General features: G+C 37.6%; 1 protein-coding gene across 2 annotated transcripts in view; it reads right to left on the bottom strand.

Annotated features, from left to right (window-relative positions):
- The window catches only part of SNRK (SNF related kinase), a 38,677-nt gene that overhangs the window by 7,177 nt on the left and 16,899 nt on the right, over nucleotides 1-14,601 (bottom strand). For both annotated transcript variants that reach the window (XM_039571210.1, XM_039571216.1), the window contains exons 4-6: nucleotides 5,528-5,669; nucleotides 2,383-2,595; nucleotides 1,198-1,332 (exon numbers count right to left, since the gene is read on the bottom strand). In XM_039571210.1, the coding sequence (XP_039427144.1) occupies nucleotides 1,198-1,332; nucleotides 2,383-2,595; nucleotides 5,528-5,669 (490 nt within the window). The remainder of the gene's footprint in view (nucleotides 1-1,197; nucleotides 1,333-2,382; nucleotides 2,596-5,527; nucleotides 5,670-14,601) is intronic.

Here is a 14,601-nt window from a genome sequence, read left to right as displayed (position 1 = left end):
AGCTAAACAACACTGAAGATGTTGCTGGAGTTAGCAATGCTAAACATCAGCACAAAATTTAGTATTCTTTTATCATTAATAAATTATCTACTAACAATTGTTATTATTGCTGGTAACAGTTACCAATATTTTACCTAAATAGGCAACTTCTGAAAAAACTGGAGGTTGCAGGATGAAAGTTAATGGAAATGCCTCAGTACCTCCTCCATCTTCACTGGAACAATTGTCAGGATGGGCCAATGAATATTTTATCCAATACCAGCAGATCCCTAGTGATAGTTTAATACTTAACTTAGGAAAGAAAAACCCCAATGTTTAAGCAAAAGAACTGCTCAAAAACTTGCATCCTCCAGTATCGACATGCAAGTGGAAACTATACTATTTGCCTTTTGGGTTGGGTTTTTTTGGTTGGTTGGTTGGTTTGGTTTTGGTTTTCTTTTTTTGGTTGGTTGGTTTTGTTGAAGCCCATTCTGCTGTAACAGAAAATATGGGATGCTTTGATAACTGGTTGCAGAGCCAATGAACAACTGAGCATACCAATACCAACTACATGCCAGAATCCCAACTCTCCCCTTTTAGTTTTACTGTGTCACAAGATTAAGCTTTGAAAATCCCAGGGACCCTTACTAAAACAGTTTTTTAATTCATGCTTTTGTCAAACAAACAAAACCTATTGCAATGTCTTTAAGTGACTGATTAAAACAATAAATTCAACCATTTTGCTTACACAACAGGCACAGCAACTGACATGAAAAAACATACCTACAGATCAAATTCAGAGTGATTTTTCATTTATAACTGATTCTGTATCAGCAGGTTTATGGATTATGCAACTAATTTTTCCCCAGGGATATTATGTAACACAATTTGTATGAGGAGCTGAAGGTCAATGAACAAGCCCTTTTCTAGGAGGTGTGAAAATTTGTCTCTTTAGGTACAGACTTCAAATTGCCTTGTCATTTCCTGAGAAGGGTAGGAATTGAAAATATTATGTGCAACTCATTTCTGAACAGCTCCTGAAGTCTCCACAGCACTTTGAAGACATTTAAAATTTGCAATGAGTATTTTACTGTTTTCAAGAAATCAGTACTTCAGCAATTTAATATTCTCATTAAGAGAATTTAAAAAACAAACAAAAAACCCCAAAATAGTGCCACCCCCTCCCCCCCCTCAACCATTTAGAGTCTTAATTCTCACCTGAACTGAGCTTTGATGTTGCTGGGGCTTGCAGATCTGGTCTGAATTTCCTTCTCTTGTTTTTCTCGCAGGATCCTCTCAGCTAGCAAGAAGTAAGTAGCAGTGATGTGATTGTATTTGTTAGTCTCCAATGCCCTGAGGAAAGCATAAAACATGAAATAACCCATCCATCAGTGGTTTCTAAGAACTGGACATGCATCTCACATCTTGCTGTGTTTCCCACAGCAGGAAGAGTGCCTGAAAACAGGACTGCCCATTTCTGATCTTTTGACGGGCATGCCTTAATTTTATTAAAAATAAAGAGCCAACAAGTCTAGCAATTTCAACTATAATTGGAAGAAAACGTCCTCAGAATATCATCCAAGAAATTCTTTTTTATTTTACATTCTTTAAATGATAACAGTGTTTTTTATTAATGTTCTGCACCAGTGATGGGCTTTCCCACTGGCACATACAACCACAAAGTACTAATACTTGGTTACGCAACAAATGGAAGAAAACTTTCATTATTTTAGGGCTGTCATATTGAGTTTACAGTAAAAGTTCATAAGCCAGTAAGTGTCACTCAGACATTGTAACAGAGATGATGCCCCTGTTATACAGCTAAAAGCTTAAGGAGTGAGACTGCTGCTTCCCCTTCCCCATCAACAGTTTTTTACAGCTTAAACACATACAAAAAGGAAAAAATATTTAAGACCTATTTCAATTTGGGGAATATCTTAGAAATTTAGCAGTTTTTATCTACTAGAAGAATCTATGTAGCTTTCTAGCAAGCTCCCTCAGTGAGTGACTATTATGCATTACATAGATAAAAGGAGTTAACGTTTTAAGTTAACAAAAATTTGTGTGCACTGGAATTGCGCTAAGGGAAAAATGCTAGAATTTTTCACCTCCAAATATGCATGAGAGGTGAAGAACAAGTAAAAGCATGGATTCTAAAGCATTTAAATTTAGTCAAGATGGCTACTGCAAGAATCAAAACATTGTTCCAACACATTTTCTTGAAGTTTTTCATAAATTTGGGTATACTTAAATATTTCTGATACAGAGCAAGACTGTAACACTTTGTTTTGTTAACTGAATGGCCTGATATTTAAACCCCAAAGTGCCCAGGTTCTCATGATGTTCTTGAATAAAAAATGAGAGATGCACAAACAAACTGCATTTAGAGAAGTGACAACTTACTCCACAATGGTATCTCGGTCTGCGATGTCCCCAAGAACCATGCGCTGTATTATACTGTTGTGCTCCTCCTCAGACAGATTTTTGTATGATACAAGAGGAATATTATACTTGGTTGCAGGAGATGGGTCAACTCCTTGGAGCCATGCATGGTTTTCAATCTCTTCCAAAGATGCCCTTCGCTTCGGGTCTCTCTGCAACATCCGTGTAATTAGACTGTGAATGAAAAATAAATCTAAACAAAAATGCACACGCGTGTTTAAAAAAGCAGCTGTTGTAAGAGCAACATTAGGAAGACATTTTCTGCTGTCAGGTCACATGGATCTTCAGAAGTCTCAAAGTAAACAATGTGAGGGGAAATTATTTAGTCTCAAAGACATTCCAAATATTGATGAACTGAAACAAACAATTTATTAAAACTCTAAATATCATAAACAGTGCAGTTTTCCTTTACTGTACTTAGATAAATAATCTGATTTTTCTCATTTATTTGTTTTCAGTAGGTCTTATGGGGCAACTACAGGTCACAGATGGCCTACCAGCTAGTTAGTAAAGTAATAGAAATGGGATTTTTTATTATTGCTGCTGTCAATAAGTATATGGAATGGCAAGATAAACAAATATTTTATTCTGAAGTAAGTATCAGACAATTGAGTCTTCAGTATCCTTGAAAAAACTGTGATTTGCCTACCCGCATAGAACAAAACCTAAACAGACCAATACACTCTCCGGGATGATGTAGTGACAAATCTACTAATGGGCCAATACTGAGATTTTACAAATGCTGGGAAAAAAGTGCATAAATTCCCCAAGTAAACAGAGAAAGAAGACTTCATTAGCACAGCACATCTCTGTTCACTTACTATACATGGAACATTCTTGGGGGAGGTATTTTTGGCTTTGTACAACAAATACAGATATATGGTTTTAATGCCAAGGTTACAAAGAAACTGTATTGCTCCAACATGTTCTCCAGTTATCATACAGTGCTTTTTCTTGCACTAACTACACTGTACCATGCAACTTCTGACTGCGAGGCCACACATAAAGCCCAAAGGTAATCACAATATTTTACAGGGGTTTTTTGTTTGGTTTTTTGGGGTTGGGTTTTTTTTTTTTTGGTGTGAGATGATGTATGGATTTAAAAGTGGGGGGTAATTCAACCTTCTTTAAAAATTCTACAGTAAAAAAAAAAGGCACATTTATTTTTAGTAGCTGTGGTCTCTGCATTTACCAAGAGGAAAGGTGGGGTGAGACATGGGAGCCTTGAGTTTCTTTGCTTTTGTTAATATTATGACAGAAAGAGAACAAACTCCGTACTTAATTTGACTTTTTTTTTAAACTACACCTGTAGTAAAACCACACAAATGCAGCACATGTGCCTCCTGCTTGAAGCTTGTTTATGCATCTCAAACCACAAATGCTTTCACTCCAAGCAGGAAGTTTAAACATTCCCAGAGACTTTTCCATAAAAACTAACCTATAGAAGACCTGAGTAACTGGTTGCACATTGTCCATGCTTCATACAGAGAAAGCAGATCTGGACATTTAAGCAAATCAGCGTTAGCAAATATATTAAGCAAAAGGCTGTAAAAGATAAGTTTCCTGGCCTCAGCACAGCATGCAGCATCTCAGGAGATTGATTTGATACAATTCACTGATAAGAGCTCTCTCTTAAACCTCTTCCTGTATTGTATTTTAAACCTCTTCCTGTATGTGAAACTCTTCAAGCTCATGGTAGCTTTTCCATGTTACTGGAGGGTGCTAGACACTAATGACAAGACAAGAACACCAGCTATGGCACAGAATTATAGAATCATTAAGGCTGGAAAAGACTTCTGAGAGCATCAGGTCCAAGCACTAAAATAGCACCACCATGCTCACCACTAAACCATCTCTCTAAGTGCCGTATCTACAATACTTTTGCATCATCATCACTTCCAGGCATGGTGATTCTACTACTTCCCTGGGAGGCCTGTTCTAATGCTTGACAAGAAATTTTTCCTAATATCTGATCTTAACCTGAGGTCATTTCCTCATCCTATTGCTTGTTACCTGGGAGAAGAGACCGACCCCACTTGGCTACAACCTCCTTTCAGGTGGTTGTTGAGAGCAGTAAGGTCTCCCCTGAGCCGCCTCTTCTCCAGGCTAAACACCCCCAGCTCTCTCAGCTCCTCCCCAGCTTCACTGCCCTTCTCTGGACACAATGCAGCACCTCAATGTCTTTCCTGAGAGCCCAAAACTGAACACAGGACTCAGGATGTGCTCTCACCAGCGCTGAGCACAGGGGGATGATCACTGCCCTGCTCCTGCTGGCCACACTGTTGCTGATGCAGGCCAGGATGCTGTTCACCATGTTATGCATTAGACTCCTGGACTGCACAGATGACAGGTAAAGAAAGGAACAGTCATTATGACCACAGCTGTGACAAAATGTCATTCTTTGGCAAACAACAGAATTCTAGATGCTGCTCTAGATTTTTTGACTGAACTAAATGCATTTTTCAAGCATTTATAAAGGCATCTGGTTCTTCATATTGAAAATTAAAAGATAGTCTCCTGCAGATTCAAGAACCCAGACAAACATTTTAAAATAGTCTAAGTGATGCAACTGGGATATACATTTAAAGGACTGAAGGCAAGTAACCAATAGGGAAACATGGGAAATACTGGAACATATCAATAAAAATAAAAAAGCTCCAGTGAACACTGCAGAAAAACAACGCATCAAAAGCAATCACGATTCCGAAGTGGATATGGTATTTCCAGACCAAGTATTTTTCTCCCTTGATTGCCTAGGATGTTAATTTGGAGTTGCAATTTCAGTAGGAGATGAGCAAAACTTGCTGTGTGACAGGTTTTGTTAACTTCTTGTTTGGACAGAATTCAATTAACAGCAGTATCTTCCTAACCCTTGTCACAAAATAATCTCAACACCATCTGGTAATTTGTCCATCATGAGTTGGCGAAAGTCAATCAGTACTGAGTAACTTCTTCAATTCTTTATAAAATGCATGACAACTGAGAGACATAAAAGAAAGAGCATCAAGGAATATTCTACACATTGATAATATGCTATGGGGAACTCCCCAAAGTAATGAAAATCCACTTCTGTGAATGCTTCCAAGTTGTTTAGTACTCTACTTACTCTTTACATTCTTTGGACACATGTGGTGGCACTGTGTATTTGCAGTCCATTATCATAGTCAGAGTTTCACTGTCATTTGCTTCTTGAAATGGTGGTTGTCCACAGACCAACATGAAGAGGATGACCCCCAAACTCCATATATCTGTAAATATAAAGTACATATTTTAAAAAATCAAACGTTGAGGATACAGACATAATTACCATCCAACCCATGAAATATTCTTAAAATGCATATTGGGGTGATTACTGTACTCTTCACTATGAGCATTACTTATGGAAATTGCAATTCCACTGAAGTAAAAAATACAGTAGTTCCATTGTTTGACAGCTTTTACAGTTTTTGAAAGGGGGAAAAAAATCAGAATTCATTCCTTCAAGGATGCATAACAGTTTGAGATGCATTAACACTTTTGACAGCAGTGTTGGATAAAGCTGAAAATAATCTGGTCACTTAGAAGGCAAGAATTCATTACCCTTTTGTTAACAGGTAGGCACAGGTTATTCAAGAGATTTGTATTCAAAATACATTACTTTCTGAAGGACTCGTGTAAACTGTTCTCTAGATTTACATGTTACTCTACGGTGTAAGAAATTACAAAGAAAGTCACTTATTTCAGTAAGACTGCTTTTGCTATGTTTTCTCCTCAGTTGTGTTGCTTTAAAATTTGGCACTTCAACAGTAACTAAATTAGTTTATGTAAAACCAGCTTCTTATACCAATGATACTACAAAGTGTATAGTGGGGGAATAGTGGGGTTGGGTGCTGATTTTGGGGTTTTTTTTAAATATCCAAACATAACAATTAACAGTGATTTCTACTACACTCTGGGAGTCTTCTTGTTTCCTTCTAATTCCTGCTTGTGTAAAATAAACATTTAACAACTCTCCTGTTCCCCAGTGAAATGGCATACCAAAAGATGAAAAAGAAGCACTTTGGGGCATGAAGCCCTGTAGCTGGTTTAGCTAATATTTAGCTCAGATCTTTATTAAGAGCCCACCTAGAAGAAAACATTTCATGAGAGTCACTGCATTCAATAAAGGAAACATAAATATTATGAAATACATTATATTGCAGAAAAATAAATAACTCGCTCCAATACATGCTTATAAAATTGCCATCATCTTAAAATTCAGCTACAACTCCATGCTCTGGGAATTTCAGCAGCAATTTGGGGTCTTAAACCCTTAACGTGTTACGGATCTGTACCCAGTAAAACCAAACAGCTGAGAAATGATCAGGCAGGCACCTCCCAAGGAAAGAAGAGAGAGCAGCCGCCAGTGATCTGGGACACAGAGCACACGAGCTCTTTCCTGGAAGGGCTTGGAAGAGGGATCCACATAAGCTACTCAACTGCATCTTGCCTTCTGTGGCCCATTCAAAATACTTTACATGCATTTCATACTGAAGGATAGCTAAACTTTTTATTAAATGAAGTAAATCACAAAGATCCATCCTCAGAACAATTACTCATTTTGCTAGTTATGACCTATTCTTCTTATGGTTTAGCTGACAGAGGAGAACAGAAACACTACATGATGATTTTCTTCAGAGCTTTAATTTGTAGTAAAACTTGCTATTAAGCTCAATTATTGGATTTCTGCTATGCTCACTAGGGCCTCAATCCTGTAGGTACTCAGCATCTTGAGTATATCATGTATACCTGTAAATTCAGCATGACAGTCACGATGTTTACAGATTCAATAAGTGCTTTGATACTTGTTGTCTTTCTGCTGCTGTTTAGTTTCAAAGCAGCCAATAGTTTTTGGTGCATTATCTATCTTCCATCACACAACAGATTACATGAAGTTTTTGCAAGCACAAAAGACATGTGAATCTATGTATTTCTATGAACAGTCATCTCTTGGCTATCAATATCTTCCCAGACTTTTAACTTTGCCTGGGACCTAAGTTGTGATTTGATCTATCCAAGTATTCTGTTCAATACTCCCCCACAACAGAACAGAATGCTTCATGCGTCCTTTAAGCAATGAAGTATTTTACAAGAGTCCACACAGTATTCATTATTGCAGACAAATTACATTTGTTATAATAAAGCAATAAATATTAGCTAAATTTAAGCCAAGAGAAAAATATTGGGGAAGGGAGCAATATAATTAAACTGGTAGTTAAAAGTAAGCATATAAAAACTTTGAACAGAAGGGAGAAGACAGTGGTGTAAGAAATCAAGCTCAAAAACAGTAAGACAGTCCTGAGAAAAGGACAGCAATCAAAGACAACAATTAAAGTACCATGAAATCACCGTACACAGGAAATTCTATCAGATCTTGAAGTTTCAACTGCACCGAGCAGATACTGAACATATTTTAAGTATTTTCCATTAAAAGGTAGTCTCCTAATTTATTTCCTATTTTACACACATGGCTTCCTCTCCGGGCTATACATTCACTTCGCTGTATTTCAATTTGAAAGGATATGTGATAACAGGTACTGTTTTAGTTTTCCAGAAGTTATTTAGATAAACATTTATGCACATTTACTTCATAAAAATAAAAAATAATTTTTAGAAGCAAAATCCAACTGATTGTCTAAATGCAAAGTAAACCCCCAAACCACTATTGCTTGCCATTATGCAATGTCCATTAGACATCAACCTTTATGTTTTGACAAATAAAACAGTAATTACTGATTAGCCAGCACATAACAGAGAATTTTGTCTGTTTTTCTTTCACTAGTTACTATATTTTGCACTCTGTACCCATGGGTCTTTCCAGATAAGAAGAGCTGAAAATAGTAAAATGAAATAATTTTAACACAGCTGCACAAAAAATAGAATACAAACTCTTGTTAATAATGAAATATAAATCATGCACTGAACTGCTACTGTATTTTATTATATCACAAATTCTGTTTAATGCATAAAATATACACTAAAAGAGCATCATGTATATGCCGAAAAAGTTATTTTAGAAACTAAAAACAGTGCTTAAGACTATTTAACCTTGGCATATTACATAGATATTCTAAGCCTCTCAGTGAAGAGCACTAGAGCAGCAACAACTATACTTTACCTCACTCTTACATACTACAGGAAAAGCTTCCTATTACACTTTTCTGATAAATGTGTATTTTGTTACCCTGCAAGCATAGCAGACGTTTATTCTGATGTGACCAAGAAACAACAGTGGACAGAAACAATTATATGGCTTTCAGTCTTAGCCTATTTTTACAGCTGTAAAAAGATCAACTTCACTGCACCTACATCCAAGGTGACTAAAATGACTCAGCCTGCAGTGTCATGGACAGAGCTGGGCAGCCTCAGCAAAACTTAAAAGTCTACTAATAACCCAGAAGCAAAAAAATACTGTGCCTGAGAAAGTCTAATCTACATGTAAGACTGAAAAATCACTGGGAGGCTTAGAGCAGACCTTATGTCCTGGGGTGATGTTATGAAGCCGCTTTATTCCTTAACCATCCGCTCAGTGCCCAAGGACGCTGTGCCTCTAAGATGGACCCGGGGCCGGGGCTGGAGCCAGGGGCTGGAGGGGGCAGTTGAACGGTTCAGCCCAACAGCTCCAGGGGCTCAGGAGGGAGCGCGCCGGGAGCGCTGTGCTGCTTTTTGGTTTCCTTTGTGTTCTGGCTAGCTGGAAAAAGTTCAGTTGGTTTCTTTTCTTGTTCTTTTTCCCCCTTCCTTCCCCTAGCCTCACTGCCTCCCTTCCCTCCTCGCTGGTTCAGGGAGCCTGTGGGGATGGCCCTGGTGGGCGCGCGGGGTGGCCCCGGCTGGTCCGAGCCCGCATGTCTGTTCCCTCTCTGGGAATTTGTTGTATTTTGAGTTTGGTTTTTCTTTTTAATTCTGTTCTACCCTGTTTTGTTCATGTGTTAATAAACTGTTTGGTTTTTTTCCACTCTCACTTGCTGTGACCCACTTGTCTTATTGGTGGAGGAAAAGGGGAGGCCCTTTTCCCTTCGGAGGAGACACTCATTCCAGAGTGTTTCCTCCTGAAGTTTTGTCTCCAAAATCGAGACACCTTACTATGTCAAAAGACAGATGTCATCTTAGCAACATCTTCACAAGCCCTCCAATATCATATTATAGCAAGCCTCTCATTTCTGGAAACAGAGCCAAGCATTTAGATGTCTGCAGGTGTACTGAGAGAACACATTCAAGAGTTCTGTCCTGCCCCTTCATATGCGAACTCTCCAGACAAGGGGCTGATTCCTTGTCCCTTTTCTGTGCCACAGTTTAACCAGACCACATCAATTGTTTGCAACTCCTCATGCAACTAAAGCCAATCAACCATATGACTGATGCAACACCTTTAACAAGGCTCTTGTTAACACAGCTGCATATTTTTCAGTCAAATCAGAAAATAAATTGCAAAAAACCATGTAAATATACTGCTTTCTTCTCTAAATATACTGGTTTTGTTCACCCATTTAATATAATAATCACAGTTCATTCTGGAGAATTCTTCTATTCCAGAATAGTGTCATCTGGCTGAAAGATGCAGGATCTTTAAGCAGGGTTGTCTTAGAGTAATTAGTAAAGGAGAATCAGAGGTTATTTTATTATAATGCATATTTACCAAATTTTATTATTTCCCCAAACAATACACAAAGCCACACACAACAGTGTTCATTACCACAGTTTGGTCCTGTCATAATCAGTGCCAGTTTTAGATTTGAGACCCTTAATTGAAGGAACATAAGGAAGAGAAGGGTTACAGAGACCACCTTTAAAATGCAGATTCAAATAATAATTTATTTTTCACAATTTCAAGTTCTCTTCCTACTCTTAATAACTAGCAATTAGCAGATGAAGGCTTTTTGGAAACTGCTTATTTCTGTCCTTCAAGGGTCATCTAATTTGCTCTCTTTAGAAAACTGATGGAAAGCAGAAATTAGGCCCAACATGCTGCATGCATTTAGCATTCTTATAACCTGCAAAACTTCAAGTTATTAAAGGAAGGCCAGTTCTATACTGCAGTAGCCAATATCAAGGTCTCTTTCACAAGCCCTGTGAAGATCTCAAGATAGAATTTAGCCTTTAAATTGGGTACTAGTAGCTTGAAACTGTCATTGCTATGACAAGAATAAAATAAGAATAAAACCAGTAGTAACTAGCTGCAGTAGAGAATATTTTTTTGTTTTCAAGCCATTAAATAATCAGAAAAGGACCATGAACCATGACAACCAGGGCTGTGTATATGCAACTTCCTTACATAATGTGAAGTCACTGCCATAGAAACCAAATTACAACAGTAGTTGTCTGTGCTACGCCTGTCGTAAACACAGGGTGGTCAAACATCTGTCGTGTTCAAGTTTGCACACTCCACAAAGGATATCCATGTTCATCTACTTCACCATTTCCTTAGTCACTTACTGCTTTCTGAAGTTTGTGATTTACTCCTAAAATAAGTACTTAGGATTTCAGTAAGTTACAACTAAAGTGACACGGGATGCTTATAGCTTCGTATTTCCTCAAATTTCTACCATTCCTCAGAAGCCAGACATTTGTCACACTTTATATATGCTATATGAACTTGTGATTTTAAGCAATTAAAAATCCATACTCATTTTGGAATAGACACATTTGCATTTACACATATAATGTAAATTGAGTCTGCTTATTGAAGTTGTTTATTTCAGACCTTGATGGGAAAAAGGGTGGATTTTTTTTTCCTCCTAACTTAAATTTAGAAACGCTCAACAGTTTACAGTATATACTGCTCAGCTGCTAAGACGGATCTTTCTACAAAAATTATTTGTAATACTGAGTAAATTTAGCCAGGTTTTATAAATTTCTCTTCACAGTATTTACTATAACAGCTGAACATTAGTTATTTTCTGCTAGGAGCCACTTAAGCTAAAAGGAAACAAACCAACTTTTATGGAGATGACAAATGTTTACATGTTTATTCTGCCGCTACAGAGGTATCAACAGACTGTAAATAAATGAAGGGAGGAAATGGACCCAAATTTCCAGGATTATGGGCAGTTACTCTAAACACTGTGTTAAAGACACTGAAGAATGTTACCACTGCTGCTGCTACCTCTTCAGAGCAGATTGATGAAGAAAGCCCAACAGAAACCTGTTGAATACAAGCCTTGGAAGAGATTCAACACATCAGCACTTCAATACCTAGTTCTTGTATGCAGAGCTAAATAGGAACAACTCTATGTAAAATCATCAGTATCTCTGCACTCTGGGCACGTTCATGGCTAGGCAACAACTGGCCAGTACCTGCAGACTGCTCTCTTGAAGTCAAGACACAAAAACCCCTTTGTGAACTACTTCATTTGCATTGAAGGGTGGAACCTTGACGGGTTCAAGAGCAGGTACAGGCTGGTAGCTCAGGAGGGTAAGTGGCAAGCATGCTTGTTACAAGTTAGAATTTAAGAACCCACTCACAGGCTGAGGGAAACTGAATGAATACTCAAATGTATAGCACAGCTCCACATAATTGTCTGAAGAACCAAAACACAATTAAACAGTAAAAATTCACATGACAAGTGAAACACTGCAGTAAATGAGACTTCTGTTAGAAATAGTAATGAAACATTATATACAACAGTACAAAAGATAAAAGCTGGTATCATACTACTGAATCATTTGAATGGTGCTTGTTGATACACCTGTGCTTCAAAAGGAGAGTAAGAAAAAGTATTTCCACTCCTGTAGAAGCTAAAAATCTTTAAAAAGTTGCATCCCTTGCATAAAAAGTCAGTAGCGAGAAGGTATAGAGTAATTGTGTTAAAACACTTCAACATTTCTATATATCAGAAGTATTTTTACACTGCCATGTGCAAAGACTACTGACAAATCTGGATCATGATCAAATTGGACCAGTAAAATTTCAAGCATTAAGAGTATAGAACAAGGATTATTTTTTCACAGATACTCAATTTTTAGCTGATTTAACTATTCTTTCACTCTTTAATTTTTAATGAAAAAGGCTTTGAATGAACTTGTATACTGACCTCTGTAGTTCTCAGAGATGCTACCATCTGTTAACTTTTTTTGTCTTTGTAAAATGCATTTATTTTTCCCTTGCTGAAGGCTGAGGAAGAAAACATCCACAATCAAGGCTAACATTTTCAACATTAACATGCAGAACTGGGGTTTTTCTTTATTTTAAAGCACTATAAATCCAATCAATATTACTATTAGGACACATAGCAGAGAAGAGAATTAGGAGAAATCTTTTCCTTTCCCCCTTTCCTCCAAAAAAGAGCATAAATAGCAAATGGCATTTGGCAAATTATTTTCCTAATTAGCTCATCTGTCTGGTGAAACAGTCTGTTCTAAGTTATCTTGCTTGACTAAGACACAATCATCAGTAACTAAGTCTTATCTTCAGAAGTGATTCCTATTTTCATTCAGTCTGGCAAACCAGTACTCGTACTCTGGATGCCCCAACATAAGGAGGACACGGACCTGCTGCAGTGAGGAGGCCATGAAGATGATCAGAGGGCTGAAGCACCTCTCCTATGGAGACAGGCTGAGAGAGCTGGGGTAGCTTAGCCTGGAAAAGAGAAGGTTCTGGGGAGACCTTAGAGCACCTTCCCGTACCTAAAGGGGGCTACAAGAGAGCTGGAGAGAGACTTTTTCCATGGGCATGTGGTGACACAACAAAGGCCAATGGCTTTAAACTGAGAGATGGCAGGTTTATATTGGATATTAGGAAGAAATTCTTCACTGTTAAGGTGGTGAGGCACTGGAACAGGTTGCCCAGAGAAGTTGTGGATGCCCCACTGGCTGTCAGTGCTCAAGGCCAGGTTGGACGGGGCTCTGAGCAACGTGGTCTAATGGGAGGTGTCCCTGCCACAGCAGAGGGTTGAGAATACAACCCAACTTTAAGGTCCCTTCCAACTCCAACCATTCTATGATTTCATGATTTTTCCCTGAAGTCAATAGCATGGGTTTTGCTGGTTAAGTAATACCACTAAAATACAAACAGTTGTTCATTTCTCCTTTTTAGTAACTAATGCATCTCAAATTTCAATAAGGGGATTTTAACTGAAAACACCACCACTGAAATGTGTTACTGAACACATGCCACTTACCTTTATTCCAAAATGGCCTGTTTTACTCCAAATCATCAGTTCTGCATTTAAAAATATGATCTATCTCATCTCCTTTGGTGTCTGTTGTTTAGCTCCCAAAAAGTTACTAATCTATATTAAGAAACTAAACTAAACCAACATTTTCTGCATGAATTCCAATACTACTGCTCCAGAAAATAATTAGCCAGAATAAAACCCAATATTAATTAAATATAAAAGGAAGTTTTCTTCTTTATAAACATGTTCTCAAAATCATTGGACATATCAAAGTCTATACAGCACATGTACATGTTTCACTGCAATGACTTTGTTCTTTTTTTGGTATATAAAGACAGTTTGCTCCTTGTATCTTAAAAATTCTTCATATTTTCTGTGGACTATCTTTTCCTACACATTTTAGCTGTATAATGTATAATTTGTACTTTATTTATAAAAAATTAACATCTGAATACATGATTTACACATGAATGCAAAACTTGGGCATCTGGTTTATAGCTAGGTAGTATGCTACTGATTTTGATCCCACCAGATCTGTGTTGCCAAATTAGTCAGCCACAGGCTGGAAATAATCTGAGTACTCATTTGAAAGATATATGACATTAAGCTTCCTGGCTGTGGAGATGTACTCATGATAACGAAGCCTTGCTCCACAACAGCAGCTTGAAATACTATGAAAACAGTTCTCCCATAAACACAGCAACGTAACTATATCCCTATACTTAAATTGCAGTTTAGCTGATATGGCGGTAACTGAAGCCTATCCTGACAGCTTCTTCTCTGTAGTTTCACTTGGATAAATTATTCTTTGCTTCACCCAGCAGTTCACTGGTGAATGCATGAAAACTTGCATAAAATAATCCAGAACAGAACATAAATTATACTTCATAAATATTAGCTTGCTCAGATTTACTGAGAAGTTACCAGGATCCCAGATTCGCACAGTTCACTGCAGCCCCATCACATCAAAGCTTCACTTCTGAATACAAGGCTCAAATCGCTGCAGCATAACATCCTCAATTTTAAGCACTAAAAGTATTTTTTTGTCAAT

Source organism: Corvus cornix, chromosome 2, assembly GCF_000738735.6.
Source record: "Corvus cornix cornix isolate S_Up_H32 chromosome 2, ASM73873v5, whole genome shotgun sequence".
NCBI classification, from domain to species: Eukaryota; Metazoa; Chordata; class Aves; order Passeriformes; family Corvidae; genus Corvus; species Corvus cornix.
Note: the sequence above shows the minus strand (reverse complement) of the source record. Positions and strands in the feature narration are given on the sequence as shown.